General features: G+C 41.1%; 1 protein-coding gene and 1 long non-coding RNA gene across 2 annotated transcripts in view; one reads left to right on the top strand and one right to left on the bottom strand.

Moving 5' to 3' along the window:
* The first annotated feature begins 468 nt into the window (after positions 1-468).
* On the top strand, positions 469-1,233 carry LOC120893496. The gene is given in 3 exon segments (XM_040295421.1): positions 469-632; positions 694-983; positions 986-1,233. Coding segments are annotated over 3 exon segments (462 nt in total). The 5' UTR covers positions 469-585; the 3' UTR covers positions 1,111-1,233.
* Positions 1,234-3,128: 1,895 nt separating this feature from the next.
* The window catches only part of LOC120895042, a 40,041-nt gene continuing 17,319 nt past the window's right edge, over positions 3,129-25,850 (bottom strand). The window contains exon 2 of the long non-coding RNA XR_005738275.1: positions 3,129-4,749. This is a non-coding gene — a long non-coding RNA (uncharacterized LOC120895042). The remainder of the gene's footprint in view (positions 4,750-25,850) is intronic.

Genomic DNA, 25,850 nt, shown 5'->3' with positions numbered 1-25,850 from the left:
TTTAGGGCGGTCATCTGTGAATCGGTAGGCATATATAAAATCGGTAGGAATACAGGATTCCCCCGAGTTACGACCCCCTCGAGATACGACGATTCGCAGATACGACGATTTTGATTTTGACAGTTAAAAGTTGTCATTGACAAGAAATTGATATATTTTTTTGAATATCTGGGCTGATAACCCTTATACACACATTTCCAAAGATCCCACAACTACCCTATCTTGAATATCTATGTCGTGTAAACGGCTTTTGGATGGAAATTAATACATTATCGTACATTATTTTTAATAAAATATACTATTTCATAGATTCCGACTCTTCAATTTCGGTTATAAACTTTATATTCACAGATATTCGACATACGACTATTTCAACTTACACCTTGCTTTAGGACATTTTTTCGGTCCCAAATACAGTCGTATCTCGAAGGACACCTGTACAGATAAATCGGTATTTCTGGTCACTCTGATTGCAAACTTCATTACTTCACAAGCCAAAGCAAAACATTACAAAAATCCATCACAACATTGTGTAATTTTCCTACGAAATAGACTTTAATTTATTGACCATACATAAGTTTAAGCATGGCCCAAATTTTAGCAGTCCGCAGATTAGCAGCACTATTGAAAAAGTAAGTGTTTTCAGGAAATAAACCCCAACCACCAGCATTACAAAATTGTGTTTATTTGTAGCACACATCGCTGCCAGTTCCTGCCGGCATCGGCCAACATTGCCAGTTCAACGACAAACCAAAGGCAAGAAAATCGCAAAGAAGAGGTCAACAATGAACCGATCAAATATTTCGGCAGCCAGGCCTCTCGCTGGACGGCACAGCGTAGCCGGGAGGGTCCCAAGGGACAAGATATTCCGTGGTTTCAGCCGTACGTGGTAAACTTTAGTGTGGCAGTATTTCTCATTTACTTCTGCATTTTGCGCGAAGAAAACGACATTGACGAAGGTTTGGGGCGGTCGCTTTTCGAGCATGTTCCGGGCTGGAGGAAAAGCAGCTGATTCTGAGCTACCACTACAACAAGGAGAACGGTCTACCAACGCTCGATATCGAAAACAGGATGAAAGAGCTGGGCATGAACTTTGAAGCTGCCAACTAGAGCGGTTTGTTACAAAAAAAAAGTTGATTTACGTTAAGTGGTTTTGCTGTGTACCATAATATCTAGCCTTTTGGAGTGTAAGCTGTAACACGCGATAAAATAAATTAGTTTCCAAAGTGTAAATGCTCTTTCCGGTTATGATTTTCCCCGATTCACGTGATTATAATGGTTCGTACATAGTGATAGCTTTATTTTGTAAATTGAATACTTCCATTCAAATAGAAAAAATCCCAGGGAAAAAGGGAAAATCTTTTAAAAAGTTTTTCTTTTACTTGATAAAAACAAGCCATGCTTGCTTGTCCCCCAGTTGTGCCAAAAATAACCTGATCCTGGTTTCATTTTCTGATCTGGAACTGTAAGCACCTTTACCGATCCTAAAACTGAACCTGAACCTATCTTTATCCTGTTAGTGATACCGTCTTCAACAAGTTTAGTTCGACAACTGATACCGAATACAACCCACGTTCCATCTAAAATACCCCGAACAAATCCTGTTTCAAGAACTGATCACTAATTGGAACTGGCCATGATACTAATAACGAAGTATTCCAAATCATGAGCCCGCCCTTTGGACAACATTGCACTCAAAACACACCGAATGAAACCCATTCCCAAAAAAATTCTCAATCATTTCACTCATTACTGGATACGGCTTTGTCCATTTTGAACCGATCTCGATCACGTAACTATTGTTTTTGATTTATGTAATTTACTGTACTCTTTATTGTACTTGTACTACTGTATTGTACTCTTTTCAAGTAATTTGCATTTGGAATCCCGGCGAAACTGATAAGATTAGTTAGAATGACTATGACCAACGTCACTTGCCAGGTGAGGGTGGATGGAAAACTCTCAGGATCTTTTGCTACCACCAAGGGTCTGTGCTAGAGGGACAGGCTTGCCTGTCTCCTATTTAACCTGCCACTAGAGAGGGCCATCCGCGACTCGAGTGTGGAGACTACGGGAACCATCTTCTATAAGTCAACCCAGATCCTGGCATACGCTGATGATATAGACATCATTAGTCTGCGGCTCTTCTATGTAGCAGAAACCTACCAAGGGATCGAGCAAGCGACAGAGAGCTTCGGATTGCAGATAAACGAGGCAAAGACCAAACTAATGGTGGCAACATCAGCGGGCCTACCAACAAATAATCAGAATCTACGTAGGCGTGATGTACAGATGTACAGTGAACGCACTTTTGAAGTCGTCCCACAATTCACCTATTTTGGGTCAAAGGTCAGCAACGAAAATAGCATGGAAGCTGAGTTGCGCGCAAGGATGCTGGCTGCCAACCGGTCATTCTACAGCCTGAAAAAGCAGTTCACCTCAAAGAACCTGTCGCGAAGGACGAAACTGAGACTATATAGTACCTATATAGTACCAGTTTTCACATACGCCTCTGAGACATGGACACTGTCCAAATCTGACGAAACCCTCTTAGCCGCGTTCGAGAGGAAGATGCTCAGAAGGATACTTGGCCCCGTATGTGTGCAAGGACAATGGAGGAGCCGTTATAATGACGAGCTATACGAGATGTACGGCGGCCTCACCGTCGTACAGCGTATCAAGCTCGCAAGGCTCCGGTGGGCTGGCCATGTTGTACGCATGGAAACGGACGACCCAGCCCGTAAAGTCTTTTAGGCCGTCCACAAAGAAAGAGGAGGCGTGGTAGGCTCAAACTGAGGTGACAAGATGGCGTGGAGGCTTCCGCCATTAAGGCCGGGATAACGGACTGGCAGACGAAGGCGCGAGACCGTGAGCGGTTTCGGACACTCCTGAGGCAGGCCAAGACCGCAAAGCGGTTCTAGCGCCGGATAAGTAAGTAAGTAAGAATTTTGCAAAGAATTTGGCTATTTGAGTAGATTGCTTCTTTCTGCATTCGCTGGATAACTAATGAACGCATTTAATATATTAAAAAATTGAATCATTAAAAATGTACATATATTTTTACTACTCACATCCTTCAACATTTTCCATCTTTTTAATTCAGTATTTAACTATAAAAAAATGCACAGTTGTAACACCACTTTTGTAAAGTTATATATTTTTATTTGCTCTTCGTGTATACTTCACATCTTTTTCTACTTTTGATTGTTCACTTACATGCTAAATGCGGGGTTTGAAATTCTTTCCATTTATCATTTTGTGTTGTCTCAACTGCACTGTAATTGTGCTCCTCTCCTCATTATTATCAACTGCTTCACATGCTTTGCCTGCGCTGCATTACCTTTTCTCTATCATCTAATTTGTAGTTGCTGTTAGCAAACAGTAAAACGATCATTTAGTCACCTTTCGTTTTGGTGCAACAATGTGTGTCTTTAACCCCGGTGTCTTCTCAACCAGTGTCAGACCGAAACCTATTAGTATAGTTATTTAGCAAGCAGTATAGTATAATAGATCCTGTGAGTGGATCTGTGCAAAAAAAAAAAAGAAGCAAAAGATTGCCAATAACTAAAACAAATGTATATAATTTATTTTCCTCGCATCAAATGTAATGTGATTTTTTGTTCCTCGCTTATGTATCATATCTCGCAAAAGCGCCATCAAATTGCGCAAAAACTTGAAAAAAAAAAACACGCAATTGAATCACACGTGTGTTTTCTCGCGCATCTTTTGCGCAAGTGGATCGCAACGAATGTTAGCTTACTGATGCTAACCGTATCATGCTATACAACATCGCCCTATATCAAGCAAAACTTGTTCATTTCATAATCCTTGAGAATAAAAAAAACCAAACCTTTTTCATTGGTAATTGTAAAAGATTTGCAATGTTCGAAAATTTGAAGCACCTCGTCTTAGGTTTTCCCTTTTCCGACCTCCTGTGTTGGTGTTCGGTTTCTTTGCAATGGATACGGTGTTTGGAGCCAAATGAAAAAGGGATAAGCTAAAAGCGGATTCATTTTCCTCATCGCACAATCCTAAGCAATTAGCAATGTTTGGGGTATTAGTAGGAGATGTTTAAAAACTAAAATGTCTACACCTTTAGCTGATGTTAAAACACACGCCTTGCCCTTCGCTGTGTCATCGTCCATGTCGGTGTTTAACGTACCAAAACAATCCTCGCATACTGTTTTGCTATCGTTAACCACGCGGATGGGCGATAACTGGCATAAAGAATCAGTGTGATACGATGGTGAAGTAAAATAGCTTCTAGTTTAGTAAAATAGAGCGTGTTTGTGTGTGTTGTGCTGGAGGAGCCAGTGTGCGGCCGTATCGATCCGTAGTTGAAACTTCAACCCAATGAGCCTCGACACGGATTGATTTGCAGCATTACACGTCGCCTGTTGTTGTGTCGTCTACCACGGTTCCGCAATCATCATATGTTGAGCGTTCAGCGTACAGAGTTCAGTGCGACCAGAATGCGATCGCTTTCCACGCTGCGACCATTCCGAGATTCCAGATCCATCCAGTCCGTCAGTCAGTCTGCTAGTTCGATCCGTCCGCAACCAAACTCAATCCCGGTTTACGGTTCCCTTTTTTCCTATGGTGGGCTCCAGGTTTGGGGTAAGGTTGCGGGCGGCTCCAACTGGCCAGCCGAATAGCACCAAACAGGCCCGGGGGTGATACACGCCGTGTAGCTGGCACCGCAAATAATCGATTACGATCCTGTTGCTAGTAGCTGCCACAAAGCGATATCTGGATTTTGCAGCCCCGAACCAACCCAAACGAGGCGAAAGGTGTGCATGGAAGTAAATAAAAGAAGAAAGAGGCTTAAATTAGTTAAAATTCCTTACACTCATCAAATCACGTTTATTCGTTTTTCCTCCCCCTTTCCCTTCGTCGCGATCTTTCTCTACCCCTCCATTCATTAGCGGAAATGAGAGCGACGGTTACCGTTGGTGGAAGAGGAAAGGGGGCCCCCTTTTACCGAGCCATGGCAAAAGGGCGAAATTTGTAACGCATTTCATTCGCTAATACGGGCTTGCTCGGCAATGATACGAAATGTTATGATCGTGAGTAATTATTGTTACCCCAGCGTGGAGCATAGGAGCGAGCTTGTAACCACTGCCCGAAGAAAGTATTCAATGGTGAGTTGATCGTTCATAAGATGATGTTCAACAGGGTGCTAGAAGAACATCGCAAAAATTAAGCACGATCGTGTACAATTTATGGCAACTGCCAACCTGCCAACGCATGAGTTAAGATTTTTTATGATAAAAAAATTTTGTTATCAAAACTCAAAACGCCAGCCAACACATCTCAATTAATGTTGCAAATTTTCTGATTGTTCAAACCTTTTTTTAGGGATTATTTAAAAGTATTTCAGTAATAAATGTCAAGTTCAAGGGTTCAAGCTTTTTTATTTAACATTATATTATATGTCGAAATGATTAGTTCAGTTTTATATGATATCGATTTCGGTAAGGTATATTTATTATAATATGTATAGTATCATTACTCCATGTACCTTGGAGTCAATAATGAAATTTAGATAAAAGAAACTCCTATAGGATAAAATATTTGATAAGGTAAAAGAAGAACCTACCAAAAAAACTACCATTCATGTTAAAAAAACTATATTAGAGAGAATATAAACACTGAAAAGTGAAATGAATGAATAAAACTAATATGAATAAAAGCACATAAGATTGTTGACGTTTTTCTCACATCTTTTTTTACGTTAACATATTTATTCATTTATTCATCCATTCTAATCTACTCTATTCATTCATTCATTCACACCAATTATATGTTATTTAACTGGTTTTCAGAGTTTATGTTTAATTATTTGTGCAAATCATCATTGATGAATGAATAATGATGTTGAATAAGCCCAAGAATCAATTATTTCTACTAAAATTGAACCCATTATTAGCAATGTTGGCGCACATTTAGGTTTCAATGTACATCAAACTGATATTTTCATATATTCAAACGATACTTTAACGCTAAGCTCGGTAAACAATTTTTAAAAACAGGAAAGTTGCAGTAATGGAGGAAACATTGTCTTTTTCTAGATAGTGAACAAGTATTCCCCGATATACAGCATACTCGATATACGCGATTTTCTTAATTCGACAGTTCTTCGAGCAAATTGTACAGGGTTGGCATATAAATTAGACAAAAAAACCCTTTTAGTTGAATTTTAAAATCATATTAAAAAGTACAAAATTGAAATGTTCAGTAGAAATTAGAGTAAATAACTAATTTAGTGGCTAAAACCTGACATTTCAAGCAAAATTATACTAAAATGAGCTATAATTTGAGTGAAAACCTCGAAACTCGATTTAATTCTAATATTCACTAATATTCGAGGTACGCCCTTGCGTCCGGTTCGCACAAATAGCGTATATCGGGGAATACCTGTATTATCAAAAATATAAAACCAAAATAATTTGATTAGAAACAACAAAAAAACGTGTTAAAACAAAAACAGGAGTGCACAATGCATGGGTTATTGTAAAATAGCAACCAGCAGATCTAGGATCTGTTTGTTGCAAAGACAAATAAGGCTCCGATAGAGGGAGCAGGGAAGTGGCATATACTTGCAACTGACCCTGCCCTGATTGGAATTTAATTTGCAACGATTTAATCGGTTTTTGTAAGGTTTTTATCGCGACACAATAAAACAAAGGACGACATAGTGCACCGATCACGAAGCAACAGTTATCCCAGCTGTTACCACAACCAAAAACGAAGCGTTGATGGGGGTGATGAAACGAACACGAAACCAAAAAACGAGCAAGTGGTTGAATTTACAAAATTCACGCACGAGTGTTTAAATTGAAAAATAATTTTTGCTCCAACAGAAAATTAATGAGTTTTTCCTTCCACCACGATCTTCACCATATCTCGCCCGAAACTGCATGTTTGCTGCTAGCTGGGGCTGGCCAGTTTCGTGGTCTCGCACAATCGATGTTTTTTTTCACCTCCCCATCGAATCGTTGCGGTATTGCTCCCACAATTGCTTCCCAATCTCACCCTATTCTCCCTTTTACTCCTCAAACTTCTCCCAAGAAATGAGGCGCGGGTGCTCTTATTAATGGGTGTCCCTTTCGTTGCTTCTCTTTCTTGCGCTTGTTCACCACCGCCAAGCTTCATCCAACCCAGCACACCCTCCCTTAGTGGGGTGCCCTTCACCGCTCACACATCGACAGCCATGGAAACATTCTTCTTTAATTTATGCTTAAGGGCAGCATCGTCATCACCAACCAACCCACCCACCATCGCTGCCTTCCTTCGCCTATACGGCACCGGCTCGTTCGCGAGGGAAGCATGTGCGTCATGGGCCGCGATCGACATTGCATATCAGCTAGGGGCAAGGAAGGCGCGAGGGGTAGGCCGCCGCGATCATTATTAACTGGGCAAAAAGGAGAGCAATACTAAACCGCGAACCCGGAGCAATGGCCGGGCCGCAACGGGGAGAGAAGCAGCATCGATGCAGGCAATGTTCCGTGGAACCATAAAGTTGTTTCCAATTTTCATTCCCTCCACACGCCGGTTTGGGGAGGGTGTTGGTGCTGGTCGTGTAATTTTCGTGCAAATGAAATGAGGCATCCGAGAGCGAAAAGGGTACGAAACATCACCACGGGGCGTTAATAATCCGGTCCGGAAGTTTTTATAATGAGAATGTGCTCATTGTTGTGGTGCTATCAAACTTTACCTCATCCCGCATCCCAAAACTATCAGTTTTATCATGGAATGAATGAGGCGGCGCAGGGCAGGGGTGAATCTGTTTCTGTTAAAAGACAGGAACTGCCATAATTTATCTCCAGACATCTGAGCGCACCTCCGCGCACGGTGAAATGTAGATGCACTAAATGCACACGATGTGTTCCACCATCCTCGGCCCAGCATCTGGTATCGCCGGCAACTGGCCGAGCCTGCCTAAACCTAGGACCCTAGCGGGGACGGTGTGCAGTTGGGCTGAAATTACGAACCGATCTCTTAATGTTACTCGGTCACAAACCATGCAGCACAGTACAGGATAGATGGAATGAGTTGCGGATAGCCTCGCACAACCGCACAAGAAAGTTGATGCATTCCCGCGGGCAACAAAAGTGCATAATTCACCCCTTATAATAATATGCACTAGGTGGCGGTGATTCGTGGTGCGGGTGCGGACAAAATGAGGCATAAATAATAATAAGCAAAAATCAAAGTCAAAGCACTTATAAACACACATACACATGCACCTACAGCCCCATCCATTCCATTGGACATGGGCAGGAAAAGCCACGGGGGAAAAACCAAAGGATACGCGCCCGAGAAAAGTGCAATGTGGGCAACCACGGGAAAGATTCTTTCACCCAACAACTCCCCCTATCGCTCCCCCATCACCCGTGGGTCCGTTGACCCACCCGCCGGTACCATTGCAGAATCCCGGCAAAAAGGTCACGTCAACGTTTGCCGGATTAAAATCGCACCAACCGGGGCAACAAGGCGAGTTACGATGAGATACGAGATGACGGCGGAATGGCAGCAAAACGGCCCGGCGCAAGCAAATGAGCAAAATGAAATAAAATAAAAATGAAATGAAGCTTATAAAGGGAGAGCACCGCATTGCAAATGGAGTGGGCAGGTTGTGGCTGGATGGTAATTCACGAAATATAAACCCAAGTCCCAAGTCGATGCCGGGTAGTGCCAGCAATCCATCCAACACACGAAAAGCAACACCATGCCGTAGCAGAATCCGCGGAACGGAGCAGAGATGATTGGGTTTGCGGTGAAAATACACGTAATTACCTCGGGTGGACAATTATTCCGGTCAGTCGCTTCAGTCGAAGGTGGCAGGCGAACAATGGGCCCGTAATTGTGACCATCAGATATGGAGTTTCGCCATTGCATGTAAATACAATTTGGTGTATTATGTGCATTTTTTAATAAATAAACAGGTAAACTATTGGATACAGTGATTAAATGATGATTACATTGATTTACAGCCTTTTTCGACCAATGTAAAATCAAACACTCTTCTGGATAGCAAATGTGTCAGAATAATAATATGCCAAGATTCTTAATTACTACTTTTATATTATGTAAAACGGATACATCATATTATAAATCATTCATGGCATTCATTTCTTACATTTCCATCCACCAATCCGTATCCATCAATGGACCGGTGAAGAACAGATGGTGATATATAGCGCTATATATCGATGGTAATATAGAAATATGCTCAACAACCACTACATCGGTACTATGGTGCTTAATACAACATATTGTAAAATAGCTAAAAACAATTAAAGATAATTTCCGTAATGGAATTTTAATTTTTTTACACATTTTAACAGTGGTATGAGGCGATTTGCTGTTTGAAAATCTGCCAAAATAATCAGTCTAGTTAGAATGACAATGAACAACTTCATCTACCAAGTGAAGGTGGTAGTAAAACTCACACAAGATTTTGTGAAGACCAATAAGGACAGTATGGACGTCGAATAGCGTGCAAGGATACTGATTATCTGCCGGTAATTATATAGCATGTGAGTTTTCACCTCAAAGAACATATAGACATGTTTGAAACTGAAGTTGTATGGTGTCTGTATACTTCCAGTTAACACATGTATCTCTGGAATCAAATTTGAACCCGTTTATCGAGAAAGAAAGATAGCAATATCGTTGGAAACTTCAATTATGATCTTACCTCCATCAGCAGATCGCTGAAGTACAAGAAACTAAAACTGAATATGAATAAAACGAAGATGTTGATCATTTCAAATAGACTGTTAAATGCACAGCTTGAAATTAAAATAGATGGGGAAATAATTGATGTAGCGTCAGAAATTAAACATTTTGCCCTCAGATTGCGCTTTAGTTCTTCTATTGATGATTTGATTAATAAAATGGCCAGCAAGATTGGCGATCTCACAAGACTTAGATATTATATTAATTTGGCGGGAAAGATTGAACTATACAATATATTAATCGGGTCATACATTAATTTCTGTCGTACTATACTTTTTCTGTCTTGTCGAATTGAGTTGCCACGATTTCAGAAGATTCAGAACAGTAGAAGAAGTATGAGAGCTGTGCTAAACTGTGGTAGTTTTACCACGTCAGTGATTATGCTTAATATTTTTCAATGAATGTCCAAAAGGCAAATTATAATCTACCTAACAATGTTGTTCATCTACAAAATACTGAATACCAGTACACGGGTGCGGGAAAGCATGATCTGGTGTAACAATATTGTACACGCATATGGAACACGCAGAGACCTAGAATGTTATCGTCTAATGCAGGAAACTGTTTGTAATTTACGGGGCTCCAAATCTACAATAGCATGTCCCATACAGCGGTTAACCAACAGCCACTAGACAGATAGATGACCATAGATTTTTTAGTTACACTGCATCGTAATTACTTTGTTGAGTGATGATGATGAGATTTTCTTTTTTTTTTGTTTTGTGGAATACTAAGAACATATCAAAATAAAAAATAGACGACAATCACTTGCGATGCACTCACTCGGATCAGCTCATTATGGGCTCATGTGTTGGGTTTTGATATGGTCAGACCTAAAGTGACCAACTATGTTGTACGCTGTAAACCGTATCCATCTATATTGTATGAGGCTGTAACTCCCTGATTTTACCGAATTATCTTCAAACGTGTAAATTTAACATCCTAGAGATAAATTCGTTCCTCTCAATGCATTGTCGGGGTAAGAGGTGGGACTCATCATCATCAAGAATACAATATCATTTCAGCAAAAGGTTTTTTTGTTTTTTTTTCTTAATTAATTGCCATGCGAAAATATTGTGAACAGGTGACCCCCGAGATACTACTGTATTTGGGACAGAAAAAATGTCCCAAAGTAAGGCGTAAGTCGAAAAAGCCGCATGTAAAATATGTGTCAATATTAAGTTCAACAGTGTTTTAATTTTACTACAAAAGTCGTTTACATGATATTAATATTCAAGATTGGATAGTTGGGGAATCTTTATAAATGTATATAGAACGGTTATCAGCAATAAATTAAAAAATACAGTCTTTCCCCGAGTTACGCGAATTCGAGTGACACGAATTTTTAGTTTTGACAATGCATACGCCTAACAATTTTCTCTAACTATTGCCAAATTCAAAATAAACTGCAGTTTTACTAAATGTTTAAAGTTATAATGATCATTAGGTTATTAAATTTGATTATAAATAACTTTTCATCCTTCCTATTTTGGCTGAAATTTGAATTATGGTGATATTGTATATACGTGAAAATCCTAGTTACGCGAATGTCCCTGGAATGCATTATTCGCGTAACTTGGAGAAAGACTGTAATCAATTTCTTCAAAATAAAAATCGTTGTATTTGCGAATGGTCGTAACTCGAGGGTCGACTGTAAATGTTTTTACAAGTTTTCACAATTTCACAGAGCGTTGTAATACAATCAGCCGCAAAATGATTGGAAATAGGAAACATGATGTCAATGATAGTAATTAAAAATGCACTGCTTTTCACAACATTTTACAAGTAAATAATGTGACACACATTAAAAAGAGTAATTCAAATAACATGAGCAATATTTTAAAACAAATATTATCTATTATTGGTTTTCATTTACTTGAAATATTTAGCCTATTGCTTAAAAACCTAATTATACTGTTTGATAGAGGAAATTTTAGAAGGTGTTGCCGTGTGAGAATCAGTGAGTAGTTTCATTTTTAAAACGCCTAAACACATATTGTCCCACTCGTGAAGATAAATTTAGCATAAAAACACGCGAATTCGCCAAACCAAAAGCAAACCTCAGAACCCACGTAATCAAAGGTAATGGAGAAAGAAGAAAATGAAGTATCCACCGGTTTGATTACCAAACAAAGAGATGGAGCAAAATAAGTTAGCACGGGTAAGTTTTACCACCGTCCAAATTGAGAATTTTCTTGCAACCTTTTGCTTGGCTCGTTTCGTTGGGGCATTCGCATGCGGAGGTAGGAAGCTGCGTACGTACTGGAGGGAGCTACGCAGCACCCGGAAGCCCCATAACAATTCCTCACCTTTCCGTATCATTGTCACAAAGCGTAGCGGTTCATTTCGAGCTGCCCCCCCCCCTTCCCGCTACTCGGCCGGTTGCATCGAAGTTAATCCTTTAATTTTGCATTAATCTTTCTACCTCCGTTCCCGTGCTGCAGGACAACGCACAGCAAACGTAGGGAATGGTACCGGGCAGTTACATTCAATACTGTCCCCTTACTCTGGGCCCATACTACTCCTGCATTGGTATTGCAATGGGCGGGATAGCTAGCGCTTTTTCTCGTTACTGCTCCTGTCTGCAGTGTTCTGTCCGGGCGAGGGCCGGGACCGCTCGCACGGGAATAAATTATTCCAAAACCATAAACGTATTTGGTGCAGCTGCCATAAGAAACCTTTATTATCGAGCATTGCCTTATTTTGCCGTGTTGGATAAATCTGGTTCCACCGGCGAGCGGGGATCACCCCAAGTGGAATCCATCAACTTCTTACTTATTTCAAAATTATTGTAAACCGCTGCCACTCATCGTACTGCCAGCTCTGTTTTGTCTCTGTGCCTTTTCCTGCTCGCACCGGTGGATGCTGGATTCAACGCTTTCCTTCCATTTAGAGTCGTTCGCTACTGTTTATCGGCGTCCTCTGAGTGTACCAACTTATACATACAAATGATCACTGCTTCCCCATTCTGTCTTTCATCGATCAGGGTTGATCCCTTAAGCTTTCCACCTCGTCTGTTATCTTCGTCAGTCACCATCGCCAGCGTCATGCGGAAAAGCACCTTATCAATGTTTCTGAGCACTATAGTTTTTTTTAATAATCAGTTTGAAGCGGTTTTTATCTTAAATTAAATCGAACAAAAAACAGTTTACGTTTTTTAAGTTTACAACATTTACGCAATTCGTTTAATTTAACACATGTCACAATTGCATTAAAATATAATATTGATAATAGTCACATGAGAAAGTTGTTCAAAAATTAATTTGTTGTAAATTCTGTGCATCATTCACCTCTGAAATCAATAAGCCCCACGCATTGGATCCGTGTCGTTTGGAATAATCCGTCTCGTTTCTTTACCGGCCTTTACCATCCATTGTTTTGCTCATCCAGCTCTCATCGAGAAACGTGTCGCGGTGCCTATGGAACAAATCTTTCTACCAAAGCGACCAGGAGGCTAGATATTCAAGTCAGCCACAGTGCTAAGCGTAGTCGTCAATAGTTTAAGAAGATTTACAGGCTCGTTCGCACAATTCACAGCTCCGCTACCATCTCACCAGTCTTCCCCTCCTTTCTGGGCGATGCGTTAAGCAGCATAAATCTTTGCCACATATCGCCAGATCACATCCCTTTTCCATTGCATTTCGTTGTATTTATACGTTTGCGATCAAAAGTAATAAGACAGTGTGGCGGTAGTGGCCGGGAGAGAGTGTCCCCTCTTAACTCTTATCCCCCCGCAGAGAGCCCTCCCAAACGACGCAGAGAGACGACGCAAATCAACCCGCAAAAACTGACCGGCAGACCGACCGATCGACCGGCCGTACCATAATAATGGGCATCTAGAAGGAGCCCGTGCATCACATCCACCAACCAAGGGATGCCGATGCATTGCCATCGATCGTCTTCGTCGCATTTCCAACCGGGCGCTCAGTATCGACCGCGATCGATTCTCGGTTCTGACAATTCATCGCCAAGGATTGTCGTGCAATGAGTGCTGCGCGTTTGTTTCCCCCGTTGCGTTGCCTGCCTCGCTTGCCAGATGCAATATGTAAAATAGTTCTCCAGCCATCCCGTACCTTCTCTCTCTCTTATTGTCTCTCCTCTAGGCCATTGGTTTGTTTGATTATTTATATTTTTTCTCGTAGTATCTCGCTATATTCTTTATTGAATTATTTCATTCCCATTGTATTCGAAACGATTTTTCCGGCGCTGTCGTCCCCTCACTTTTAAGCAGCTTGACAGTTTTTTTTGTTACTTCCGTGTATCTGCTCCTTTGCTTTTGCGATCGAGCACACAGGATGAGATTTGATAACTGTTTGACTGCATCTGCATCGAGATCTCCAAATTATATTTTAAATTTGCATACATTTTGGCTAACGTAATGCATATTTATGCTCTTATTCATTCCTCTGCAGCGTTCTAGAAGCAATTATAAATTAAAATTAGACTTTTGCAACGTAATGGAATAAACTTAAACTTAAACAGGAAGTACAAAAAAAGACACAAATAATCCTTATTCTAAATTAAAAACAAAAAAGGTAAGCCCCGAAAACAGCATCATTTCACACGAGGTAAGCAAGTAACTCATTCCTTTCGCAACAAAACAAATCGCAGTACTGTACCGTACTAAAGGACAGCTGTAAATCCCATACGCTCTGTGGGTGTAAGCCAAAACCTTCGCCCAAACGCCTGCTCGTCTGGCAAGATCGACGGGATCAAGCATAACAGCTTCACGATCGCCCTCGAGGCTACTCACACCATGGCGAGAGGAGAAAATCAGCACAAAACCCACCAGACAGACCGCAGCCTGGTACGAGGTGCGCAAAACTTATTTCGATAATTATTGAATAATAAATTACACCTACAGGGTCGCATTATGGCGAATCGATCCGGAGGATTAAGAGAAGCCACCATGAATCGTTCAAGATCGACGGACAACGGTGGAACAACGTGTTTATAAGCAAAGAGAAGGGTGGTGGTGGTAAAGGCATTCCTGCTCGAGGCTGCAGTTTACATTTTGCAGTTCGTTTTTTTTTGTAAGATTGCACCACTTCATTCGCGCCTTGCTGATGCTCGTGTTTACCACCTTGCTTTGGTGTCCTTTTTACCTTTCACACTATGGGAACAGTGAATTACGGGTGTGTCCGAAATAAGGCGATAAATTAATTAATTCAATAGTGAATGCTAAGCATCTTCCTGCATTTTCAAACATTTATTTTTTTTTTTTTATTGAAAAGAAAAAGACGAATAAAGAATAATTTGCGGCATTTTGGGCACAACAAGCTTCGCACAGTGTCCCTTCCTCGTTATGAAGAAAGAAAGCTAAAGCAAAAGGATGTTACATTCATTCATCCAGCGCAGTAAATGTCCAGTATCTCTCGGTTCGGCCAGAAACCACCCCGGAATGTTATTTTTTGCGTAACAATGTCTCACTTCTTCGCTTGGCGGCGGCATGGTACACATCTGTACTCCACACTATCACTGATTTACACGCTCCAAAATGTGGCACCGTTTCATGTTCGCGAAGGAAACGTGTTCGTCCTGATTAAATAATTAACGTTCCTGCTTAATTGTGAATCAATTCATGAATCAGTCTCCGCGAGACTATCAATTGCATCACGTCTCGGCTGGTATGTAAACGTTAATTTAAGTAATTGGATATTTATTTATTATTGTTACACTCTTATATGTACGATTCGTATCGAGCAAACGGCGGAAAGACGCGTGCAAGTAAAGCGTAAGTCATATAAGCTTGGCGTAATTTAAAAAAAATGTAATTACAAAACTTGTCTCAAATTTCTAATGTAAATGCAATTTCCAAATAATTGAATTGTAGTTTGCAGCATACTTCTGTAAAATAATGAAACTCCTTTAAAGAGACCGGAGACTTGCTCTTATCATAGGGAATTAATGCTTGAATGATGTTGAAGCTGCAAAGCATTTCCAGTCGCTTTACTTTTTTTAATCAGTTGGCAATCTTAGGTAATTGGTTATAATTTAATAAAAAAGAAAAATTAATAAAAAAAACATGTTTAACAAAGTAACATGAGACAGACTCAAATATATATAAAAGTAATACAAATTAGAATCTATTGAAGCATAATCTGTAAAAAACCTACAGCAATCAATTTTGGTTTAATAAAATAATGAATAAATCTAATGAATAAACAAATGAATAAATAAGCAAAATTGTAATATTGCAATTATATCCTAATAATTGTACATATTATGGATCTGCGTTGTTTGGTTGTCAGTAATTAACTAAGTTTTAAAATTACGACCGTCCTTCAGTAAATAAATAAATAATCAACACTCAATTTCGCAGTGCTATTAGTTTCATGGTTGTAAAAGATGGTTGGTGATGATTGTAAAAAAAGTACGATTTTTAACGCTTAAGCCTCGTGATGATCCTCGAACTGACATCACGCGGCTTAAACGAAACCGCATTAACACTACATAGCAGACGCAAAAGATTAGCTTTTACGACACGTTACCCGCCCATTGTAATGAAATGCACGAAGGTTCAATTATCATCGTCGAATGAACAAACTTGAACAGGACCACAACAAGAAACACCCGAAATGAGAGTAAACTGTGTTCCAATTGATGCGAAGCCTTCGAAATCGAATCATTGCGCTAATTGGGGCCGCAAACAGCCGAACGTCGAGTCATGAGCTAAGATTTAACTTATTAATTTGACACAATCCCCAAAAAATTAGGGCTTTCGTCAAGGGGAGAGAGAGAGAGAGAGAGAGGGAGCAAAAAAGGACATCCGACGACGGGTGGTGAGAGCAGCATTAGCGAGGGGCAGCCTGTAGCAACCAGCCATTTAGCATCCGGCCAACGGTGGCCCCAGTCGCAGCTAATCGGGTTCACATCTGTACCGAGCAGTGCGCTCTCATTTACATTACAGATTATCTACACTAATTGATATGCGGATATTTTCGTCCACTGATGAACCACGTGATAGGTGGGCCACCCCACACACACACACACACACACGAACACATACGGCATACACCGAAAGTACGCTACGCGCACGACTGGGCTGGAGATGAGGCGGACCGCGGTCCCAGCAGAGAACGTAATAAAAAAGGCAGACAGCAATCCCAACTGTCCTCCGTATGATAATTGTACATTGTAAATACAGACGAGTGACGACGAGCTCGCGTTTCACCCTCCACCCCGCCCCCACGCCGGTGCCGTAAAGGTCCGGCGTACGGCGAAAACTCTCGCACCGTGATCGCCAGACCGGACACTGCATCGGCGGACACCCATCACAATGAAGTGGGCAAACTCTAGTTAATGGTGCTCGAAAACACACAGAGACAGCGGACCAATTTTTAACCGACACCGAATGTGACACACTCCCCAGTCCCCGGGATGAGGTTTATTTGTGCTTTCGTTTCCGATCCGATAAGCTTCGGACGGACGCGGAAAAGGGAAGATCCGCTCCAAATGGTGCATTAGGATTTATGCTAATTGCGATTGAAGGTGGACAAAGGCAAAGTTGCGATTTAACAATTCATGTCTGGCTGCGCTCCGACCCATCTTCGGTGAATGTTTTTAGGTGATCTTTGCTTGCCTGGAGTTTGTTTCTCCCACAAAGAATGTGTGTGTGTGTGTGTGTGTGTGTGTGTGTGTGTGTGTGTGTGTGTGTGTGTGTGTGTGTGTGTGTGTGTGTGAATTTTTCCTTCTTCCTGCCCGAATGACGCTGGAATCGACTCGCGATGATCTGCGGGTGGCGCAAAACAAAAGGATCCGGATGTCGATGTCAAAAGCCTGACATGATGCATTCATTGATTGGCAGTGAACGGTGGGTTTGAAAAAAAGGGAAGGAAGGGAGCATTTAAATACAAAACAATAAAATGTACATCACTGCCGCCACGTCATTCGATCCATGCCCATTTTTAATTCACACAATCAGCGGCTCATTAAACAAATTCGCACTGATCGCTCCAGTAAGATCATTTGATCTGCTCCACTCGTTAAGGGTGCTATTCGACCGATCGTCGCAAAAGGGCAACGGATTAATAAGCGTTCCCGAGAAGAAGGGAAAAACGCCAAATGACAAAACATTAATCCAAACTCGAAGGGACGAGATGGACGATGATCGAACGAAACCTAGCGGACGCAGACGAACGGACGATGCAGCAGTATTCCTCAACAAAAGAAATCCAATTATAATTTCGTTCATTTTCGTTCCCCCTCGGTTTCCGACACTTTTCTTCGCTCGGATCAACTCGGAGCCCTTTGCAAAAAGTGAAAAGCAATAAGCAAGGAATTGTCCTTGTCACATTCGGGCAGAGGAAAGGAACGCTTTATCTCTCTCTCTCTCTCTCTCTCTCTCTCTCTCTCTCTCTCTCTCTCTCTCTCTGTCGTTTCTCAGCTCGTCCACCAGCCAGACCACCAGAAGGTCTCTGTCTCTGAATCTTTAATGTCATTCCACACCTTCTCGCTTGTGTAACGGATCCCGGTTCCCGATTCCGCTGGTCGAACGTACCAGGTTGCATTATGTTTTTTGACTCAGGATTTTTCCAATCCTCTCGCCTTAACCTAATCGCGTTTCGCCCTTTCGCCCTACCGACAGTTTGCCATCCTTTTTCGGGGTGGGGTTTTGAATGATTAAACAAAACCAAAAACAGTCCACCTTTGGCAAAAACCCGTTAGCCCCACCGTTCGTCGGTTGTCTGTCGGACTTTGATTTTCGACTGGCCAGTCTGGCCATCATCAATTATCAATAAAATAAAATACGGAACCAAATCTTGCGTGGCATCAGAGAAAAGGCCAAGCTGGCCAGAGTGACGTATGGGGAGGATAGGGTTGCGATAGGGAGGAGGATGGTTGAAAGGAAAGCGTACTCGCCAGGAAAAAGATTTGTTATTCGAGGCCAAAAATCGACCGAAAGCGAAAGAAAACAACCAACCTCCAGTAAGTGGAAGATCGGGGAGGAAGGAAACTGTATTATTAAAAGCGAAGAAAAGGATGTCAACGAATCGATGAATGGAATTGTGAATGGTTTACAATTCACTCCGCACATTATTCACCGCATCGAAATGGCGAATAATGGCATAATATTAAGCTACACCAAATAAGGGCGCAAGTGGAGGGGGAGAAATATTGATGGGTAAAATTTTATCATGCTTGAATAGGAGAAAAACCTGGAGAAGGGTTATGAAATGCTTTGTAAAGTCTTATCTTAGTTGAAATGTCGCTATCAAAAGCTGTAATTATAAATCCTTATTGCAGGCTATTACTAAAACCCGTTTTTTTCTTAATAACTCTTCTCAACTTTACCTATACTCAGTAATAATTATGATTTCAAAGAAACCTAAAGCCCATTCAAACCAAAAACTTGAACCAAAACCCTTTCCTTCATCGAAACAATCGACATAATATGTTGCATTTGCTTCGATTCCTAACCCTCATTAATGATCCTTTTCCGATTCCTGGGGCATCGATTTTGAATGCAAAAAGCTAACGGTGCACTGTAATTAATCATCCATTTGTAGTTCGCCGAACACGCCGAGTGGTCGCTTAATTTATTCGTTCCAGTGATGCTTAAACGCGTAGGACCGAAGATAAAACACCCCTTAAAACAATGCTCAGACCAGGACAGAATATCCAGCATCCTGTCAACTACATTTAAACGTACGCACAACAAAAAACAACAGCTTGAAGTCTAAAGGTGTCCTTTCCGCGTCTTTCTGCGCTCACGATGGAGTGTGTCGCTGCTCTTGAATAACAAAAAAAAACATCAAAAAAGCAGTCACCATCCTTGATGGTTGAAAAATGTGTGAATGGTCCCCGCGACGACACCGATCCTACGCTCTTCCTCTACGCAGGGAACCACCCGCCCCAATGATGCAGAGGCTGGCGCTGGTTGTGTTTGCATTCAAAGCGGAGCCCTATTGAAATCGAGCGGCCCTAATTAATGGGGCAACCGTGAATGGATCATCAGCTGCAAAAGCTCTCCTCGAAACGAAACGGACGCGCATTGTAGCATCAGCCGGAGAATGCTAAAAAATCGGAGGTAAATGTATACATAAATTCTAAAACAACGAGAAACTGGACAACGTTACGGCTTTCGGCGTCGTGGGCTTGCATAGCTGCTTAATCACCCTTTGTTTTTGGTGCAGATTCGGGCAACGGATTTTTGTTTTTTGTTTTTTGGTTGGTTTTAGCATCCAAAGGACACGATCATCCCAAATGTACGAGATCCCGGTCTAAGAATAACCAGGCCTGTCTGAAACGTGGTTGAGGCGCAAGCGGAGCCCTTCTTTTCGTTAACCCGGTTTGCGAATTTACTGTTCTCAAATTTTACAGAAGCGAGCGAGTCGGCTTAATCGACTTGCTGAATTTCGGTAGTCTGGAACCGCCCCGAAAACTGCAGCGCCAGCCCCACCTTAACGGGGATTTTATTCCCTATCTCACCTTAGCTCTGCCCAACTCCTTCACCACGCAGTTTGTTTTAAGCCCTCAAATGTGTGACGATCTTTCGCTTACGAATACTGTCATTCTGCACTTACGCTTATATTTTTACTTCATTTTCCGATACCTTAGCGCTCACTTCATTACGTACGGAGCCATGTAGTAAAGTCGAACCGTATATTGAATGGATGTTTGCTGCCTAAGGAAAGGACAAGAAAGGCTGCAATGCCGGCACGGGTGCGATGGAGGCCCTTTATGTCGTTCCCTTCAGCACCAACGTATCGATTTAATGGTTCTAAGTGTGTTTATTTGTTCAGTTTCGTCAACGCAACGACTCGGCTCGTTTTCGGCTCGTTTTGACATTCTGTTCGTCACTTCGAGTTTCTTATGCCGGTAGCAGCAACTGTCACAGCAGCTCGCTTTCCGAGCGTATGGGGCGAACTTTATAAAAAAGTGGCGAGTTTCTTACGTTTCTTTCTACTATCTTTTTACACCGTTACCGTCTTATTTCATTCAGTTTCTTATTCCACTTCGGTAAAACATATAAAAGCACAGCATCATCAGTCGCGTAAGAAACGATTCATTCATTGCTTTGGTTTGGCTGGACGCTTGTATTGCTTTATTTCAGTGGCTATAGTGGAACGATTAAGGCAATTAAAACCTTCTTGATGGAATCGTAAAACATTATTTAGAAATAAATGGTAAAGAAAATTTAAATCCTTTACTTTGAAGCGATGGAGAGAAATTGGTTTTCTATTATTGGAAAATCAAAAAAAGTAAATTAAAAGTTCTTTACATAATCAAACATAAACACCTCTAAGTCTATTTATTATATTATGCGATTAGTATTTGATTGATGATTGTTACTAATGTAATAATTTATGTTCTTAAATACCTCCAAATTAGATGTATAAAAATTCAGTAGTTACTTCCAGTCGGAAGTAGTTAATCAGTTATTCTTTGTATTTCAGTTTTAACATTTTAATTTAAAGACCGTTCAATTTTCTTTAACAGCAATTTTAGATTGATGATAGGGATTTTGTTTATTTATACATATCTGCACTTTGTATCGATTAAATTTAAGAATACTGAACTGAATAGTAAAATAAATGTGTAATAATACAGCCAAGGAGGAAGAGTTTTTTTCCCAATATGAAGCTGAATATAAAACAAGATTACATTGAGCGTGTATGATAGCCTAGAGCTTTATATTTTAAAAACAATATCTTCAATCGAAAAGCTACACAACATAAAGCCTTAATTTAAACTCAGAAAGAATAACAGAAAGTATTGTTTAACACTTTTAATAGTAGTAGTAGTATTAGTCGAATTTAATGTTGAGATTACCGTATTACCGGGCTGTTTGAAATATCTACCCGATCAAAAAATATACATTAAGTATTGATGATGCAGACAAACCAATCATGATAATTTTTGATTCTCAGTTTAGCATTTAAAAGCGTTTCTGTTTAATTTAATATTGAATTGCTTTTATTTGATTTCATATTAATTAATGTAAAGTTGTTAATTAATTTATACAGGTTATTTTTTTTTTTTTTGTAAATTGAAAGTGTAAAAAAGGTGATGGAATTTTGTTTTTTTTTCACGTTTTAAATAATTTAGTCAGTAATTTTGTCCTTAAAGTTTTTAATCATAGATTTAAAATTGTGACCATGTTCCTACAAGTAACGGTAATATCTCCTAAATTCTTTTTATAAATGATTACCAAAATTCATCTATATTTATACATTTGCTGCGGCAGCTCGGAAGTATTTAACAAAAATTTTCATCACAAAATATAAATTTAAGTTAACACAACAATTAATGTTGTGTGGCTTTGGTGTGTGGTTGGTTTCTATTAATACGATTTTTGTTTATTGTTTAATCATAACCGTTTCATACAACATTATCTTTTCCTACACCTTTCAAATTACTGTTCAATCGAACACCGCTACAATATGAGTTTTGCGCTATTCCCCTTCATTGCCACTCAATGCTACTTCACCCTACCGATCGGTACAGAGAACCTATCAGACAATTATCGATGCTTTAACAAATAGACAAAGTTGGTCTATTTTATCACACGCCGCCATGTAATTGGGAACCATCAAATTATACTCCCCAGAGTTGCTGGCTGATGAGGAATGCTTTTATTTTGACCTCCTCATTTGCGATTCGCCCCGTTCTGGACGGTAAACTGGCCGAAAAACATTTGGAGCAACACGAGCACCGAACGATCATGCGAAGGCTCATGGTAAAATGGTACGCTTTACCAACGCCCGCCAACACAGCCGTTGTTGCATACAAACAATAATAACCTCCTTCGCCTCAGCTCTACCACTCCAACCCAAAAGGTATGGAGAAAGTATGATTACACGTTTGCAAGGGCGCAAACGCCCGGTGAAAGGCAAGCAGCGCAAAAATCGCGGTACCTCTTTAATTGAATTAACGCGTTGAATTTTTAATCCAGCTGTTTTTTTTTCTTCTTCTTCTTCGCTCTCTTCCTAAATGCAAACGATCGGATCACCGATGGACTTCGATTGGCCGCCACTCACGACCGAACGGGGTTGAAAGATCGACAGATTCCATCTGCGGGAGGGGTAGGTCACAAAACTATATCAAATCATTACTAACAAGAGAGGTCTCGTTGCGATCTACTAAGAAGGGAAGAGAGAACAGAAAGGTGATCTGTGTGTGTGTTTGTGTGCTTATCCATCGACGGAAAAGCGCGCACAGCGGTTGGGTGCCTCTCGACCCCGTCGTCGCACGCCTTGAATCAGCAATCGAAAACCAAACCCATTTCTCCAGCGACAGTGGAAACGAAGGGATGAAAAGGGGTTTCATTTTACCTCTTTTTTTATTTACCAATATCTTTCCTTCAGCGACTTTGCATGATTACGAAACGGCGGAGCTCGCGGGGCTTGAAACCGGCCTCTCATTCTACCACCGTTCTCGGCAGTAATCGCGCATTCGGACGGTATTTCTCATCGTCATCATCGCCATCATCATCATCATCGTGATCATGCTCCTCCTCAACAAAAGCCGGAACGGGACGGGGCCCCTGGTTAGACGAGTGGCCCTCGCCAGATTTGAGTTGAATATGCGCATGCGGCTGATTAATTATTATTGAAATCACAGCTTTGCCTTGCGCACCCCGTATGTCATTAACCTCCTTGACTCGGGGCTCGGAAAGATTAATTGAATGACTTTTAATTTTATCTGACATCATTTACTTGTAAATTAATAAAAGCTTATCCACCCCAACACCAACACTAACGAGTCGTCACAGTCGAGCAAATGGAGTCGAGGAGGAAGGTGGAAGGAGGAAGAGCAGTGTCGAAGGGAGTATTGCGGGCGTACCGGGAGTGATCACGCGCGACGAGGATGAGATGGCAGTCAGCACGGGGAAGAAATGATCCACGACGGACGATCCGCACTGTCCGCGCACCGCCGAGCTTACGGGGTGGCGCGGTGTGGCGCGGACAATAACAATGACAGTAATAATAACAGACACTTTGATAGCAGCATAATGTTTCGTGTTGCCGTGCTTGTGTTTGTGTATACGATTGAAGGGCTGCGGAAAAGGGGAAGGGAATGATTGAGAATTGAGAAACACAGCAAACGATTGAAGACCGCAGGCACGATCGTGAGTGTGCCGCGGTGCAAATAAGCTCGTTGAGCTCGAAAATTCTTCTCATTTCAATACAAAACTTAATGGGTAAACTCGCTCATAGACCGATCGAGCCGGGGAGCGATCGGAGTAGATCATTGGGGAGAAAAGTGTTTCTCCCTCTTTGGTGTGGAAAATGAAGCATGCCGGGAGTCATGGGCCGGAGACAACAGCGGAGACTACGTACCGCACATACACACGCACAAGACAAAACAAGACGACCGATCCGCATTATTTATTCAACATTCGTATGGAATGTATCATTTGTATTTATAACAGAGCGAGATTCATGTGCAGTAAAATCATCATCTCCGTCGGGATGGCGAGACCAATCTGTCCCTCTCGCTGTACAGGGAAGGTTTAGGCCGGACGACGGATGGGAAAGAGCCACCAAATGAGTGGAAAGAATTAGCGATCGAACTGAGGAAACAAGAAAGCGAACAAAAATCCGGTAAAAATGTGGGAGAGACACATTACGAAAGAAGAAGGGGCAAGGCGAAGGGCAACTGGCTGAAACAGGGGAATCATCGCACGAAAAAGCGCCAAACACACAGATACACACACCGCCGTCGCTCGAACGCTTCAATCAAAACGAATTAAGAATTCAAAAAATTAAATAAAAACACAAATAAACAGAAATGGAAACAGAAACACCACCTGAATCAGGGCGAACGGGGTAGGTGCGGAAAGCGGGGAGTGAGCGAGTGGGTGGAAGTGAAAAGATAAAGCATGAAATAAAATACCGACCACACCAAAGCCACACGGCATGGCTGAGCGAACGAACGCGGTGGGCATAACAAAGGAGAAATTATAAAGGACACTCCTTAATTAATTAAATCTCGCGCTTGTGTCAAAATCACTCGATCGTCACGCGTTCGATGATCTGGCGGCGCACGCTGATGGCGACGCATACCGTCGTCGTCGTCGTCGTCCATGATAGTGGGTGCGGTTTGATGATGTCGTGTTTTTTCGCTCTCTCTTTCTCCTTCTCTCTCTCTCTCCCTTTTCTGGCTTTAGTTTTTATATACTACATTCAATTCGTTGTTCGACATTTGTCGGGCTATTGGACGAGAGGATAAAGGAGATGAGGAAGAGCGGGACAGTTGGAAAGATTGGTGATTTTGGGGTGCGGTTGCACAAACGGTGGCCACCCCCCGATCGATGAGAAGCGCCCCTCACTTTCCCTTCTCCTCCCGATCTTCCATTTCGTACACCCACGCGGCCCGCGTTCCTTGACCCGGATACGAGCACGTCCTCGTTTATTTACATACAATACACGCATCCAACAGTTCACAGCCTAGAGTGCGTAGCGTTTTGGGTAAATTATTGTTCTTTGGATTTTTAATTTTACTCATTGGGCTAACAACGATGGCAGGAAGGAAGCTTAATTTTAAATCAATCGTGAAGGCCACATAACACCCTAGATTGTTGGTGCTCTTTATGAGGGTAGACTGATCAACGTGTCGGGAATATGTGACTGTTTGAATTTTACAGCATTTTTTAGAAACATCTAATAAATATTTGATGTGAAAGAATGATGTACAAATCAGACCGATGAACAGGGTTATTGTAATTTTTAGAAGAATTATACTCTCGTAGCTTATGATCGAAGCAGTGACGATGGATGTTAAATTCATCTTGAATTAAAAAAATAAAATTCCAAATGTTGGTATGTAAGTTTCAACTACGAAATTGATTTTTATCATCCTGTACTAAATTGTGTTTGATTCTGATCAACTTGATTCCAAACTAAATAAACAACTAGCAGCCACATAGAGTTCAATAGTAAGTGTTGTATAGTAATTAGCAATCATAACTGTTAGAATGTTAATATATGACTAAATCACTGTTATTAATATTGCAGTACCTGTTGATCTGAAATTGTTCTTAGTTAATGAGGAAGATATTATTTACCAAGGTAAGCTAAATTTTGCCATATTAAGAGTCATTATTTATATTTTTGAAATACTTGTATAGCGTTATAAATAATTAAAGAGCCCCATGACGG

Source organism: Anopheles arabiensis, chromosome 2 (assembly GCF_016920715.1).
Source record: "Anopheles arabiensis isolate DONGOLA chromosome 2, AaraD3, whole genome shotgun sequence".
NCBI classification, from domain to species: domain Eukaryota; kingdom Metazoa; phylum Arthropoda; class Insecta; order Diptera; family Culicidae; genus Anopheles; species Anopheles arabiensis.
Note: the sequence above shows the minus strand (reverse complement) of the source record. Positions and strands in the feature narration are given on the sequence as shown.